This window comes from Penaeus monodon, chromosome 21, assembly GCF_015228065.2.
Source record: "Penaeus monodon isolate SGIC_2016 chromosome 21, NSTDA_Pmon_1, whole genome shotgun sequence".
Classification (NCBI taxonomy): Eukaryota; Metazoa; Arthropoda; class Malacostraca; order Decapoda; family Penaeidae; genus Penaeus; species Penaeus monodon.
Window position 1 is genome coordinate 4,442,739 of NC_051406.1, and position 1,823 is coordinate 4,444,561.

The window sequence follows — 1,823 nt, forward strand, 5'->3', positions numbered from 1 at the left end:
TACTGCAGGAAGTGTAAAAAAATTGCCAGATACCCTCATGTTGGTTCCATGATACCACCACTATATTTACTAGATTTAATTCTAATTTCTAGTATATTGTGTTCTAGAATGATTTTCAAAGTTGTGCTATTCTCTAGACAGCTTTAACACACATGATTTTTAAAGCAAAAATGTGAAATCAACAACTTTATTTGAAGGGGATCACATGCTAATATCAAGTACCATATTATTGGTATTTTACAACCTGACATCACCTAATAATGAAAGATGACATATAAAATCATGATGAAAAATCCCAGATGCCAAGTGATGCCCAATCACTTCAAGAGTCTGTCTCCCAGTAGTCAGAATGACAGCTCCTTGGCTGACTCAAAGTTGAGCAAATATCTATTTGTGGCACTGCTTGCACTTATGTATCATGGCCTTGCCAAACTCTACCAAAAATTTTTACACATGAAGGGGTTACAGACCTTCAGCAAATACCACAAAGATGCTAAAGATAAGACTAACACTGTGATATTAATTTCATGAAATGATGACAACATATACATAAAAAAATATACATGAACATTAATCCACCACAATATCAGACACCTACATCCCACCTACACTCCTAAAATTTTCCAAGACACATTCCATCATTACTATTGATGCCTTCAATTTCAATTTTTATGGCTAAAAAGACATGTATGACCACAGTCTTTTTTTAGCCATTTGCATTATTTCTGTACTATTATTTCTATCATGCATTTAATAAAGAGCAAATTATCAACAATGAACATTCATAAATATGACTTTTAAGCAAATGTAAAGGAATCACTCTTCCTTCTCATTTTTGTTTTCATTCAAATCAAATGAAACATTCATACTTGAGTTCTAGCTTAAAACTAGTCCCAAATTTTGCATCACAGCAAACTACCTATTTGTTTTATTTACATATTCAAAACAATCTATCCCATTCATATTCAAATGCAAGGGGGCACTGTAATAACTTTTTCATCTTTGCACTCTACTGACAGGAACTGTATTTGAGATATGAAATGTCTATGAAATATAATACTTCTGAATTGTAAAATAGCGCTCTTCAAATACCTTAAAACCAAAATTTGCCTTAGTGAAACCTGAAAATGTATGCCCTTTTTTTGCTGCAGGGGGACAGACAAGCTGGATGGTTTATGGTTCTTGGAGGTGAAGTTTAACCCACATGAATTTAGATATTCAGGATACAGAAGCTAATTAACAGCTTTGACCTACAGTAAAATTTCAAGGTACTACCTGTAAAGCACATCAAACTCATGTAAACTTTTGTCTTTGATATCTCATTTTACAATCAACTGTACAAATAATATCACTTTTGTTCAGATTACATTAATTACTGGTAAGAAGCACACCTTAAATTAATTGAAAAACATTTTATCTCCAAATACTAACAATAATTCAAAACCATATCATAAAAAAATGAAGCCATATATCATAATCTATACAAAGTAAAAGTTAGCCAATAAAATGTGTGTCATACCTAACAGCTGTCATGATCTAATTTCATTCATTCTAGGGTAAAACCTATGCTCCGCAAAATGAGAAAACACAGTTGTGCTGACATTAACACCAAAGAATCATCATCAACTTACAATGATAGAGGGATCCACCATCGGCATATTCCATAACAAGGCACTTATGGGCATCGGATGTGCATGCCCCATATAACTTGATGATGTTCTCATGTTCAACTCGAGCCAATTGTTGAACTTCATTGTAAAAGGCATTGACCTGAAACATCGGAAAGTATTAGTAGAATAGAAGATCTGACAAGTTGCAATGCC

The 1,823-nt window shown here is 33.1% G+C and overlaps 1 protein-coding gene across 1 annotated transcript in view; it reads right to left on the minus strand.

The window, feature by feature from the left end:
- LOC119586132 (mitogen-activated protein kinase kinase kinase 7-like) overlaps positions 1-1,823 on the minus strand; it is a gene marked incomplete in the record, with an annotated part of 88,760 nt that overhangs the window by 82,942 nt on the left and 3,995 nt on the right. The window contains 1 exon segment of the mRNA XM_037934824.1: positions 1,632-1,770. Within this exon segment, the coding sequence (XP_037790752.1) occupies positions 1,632-1,770 (139 nt within the window).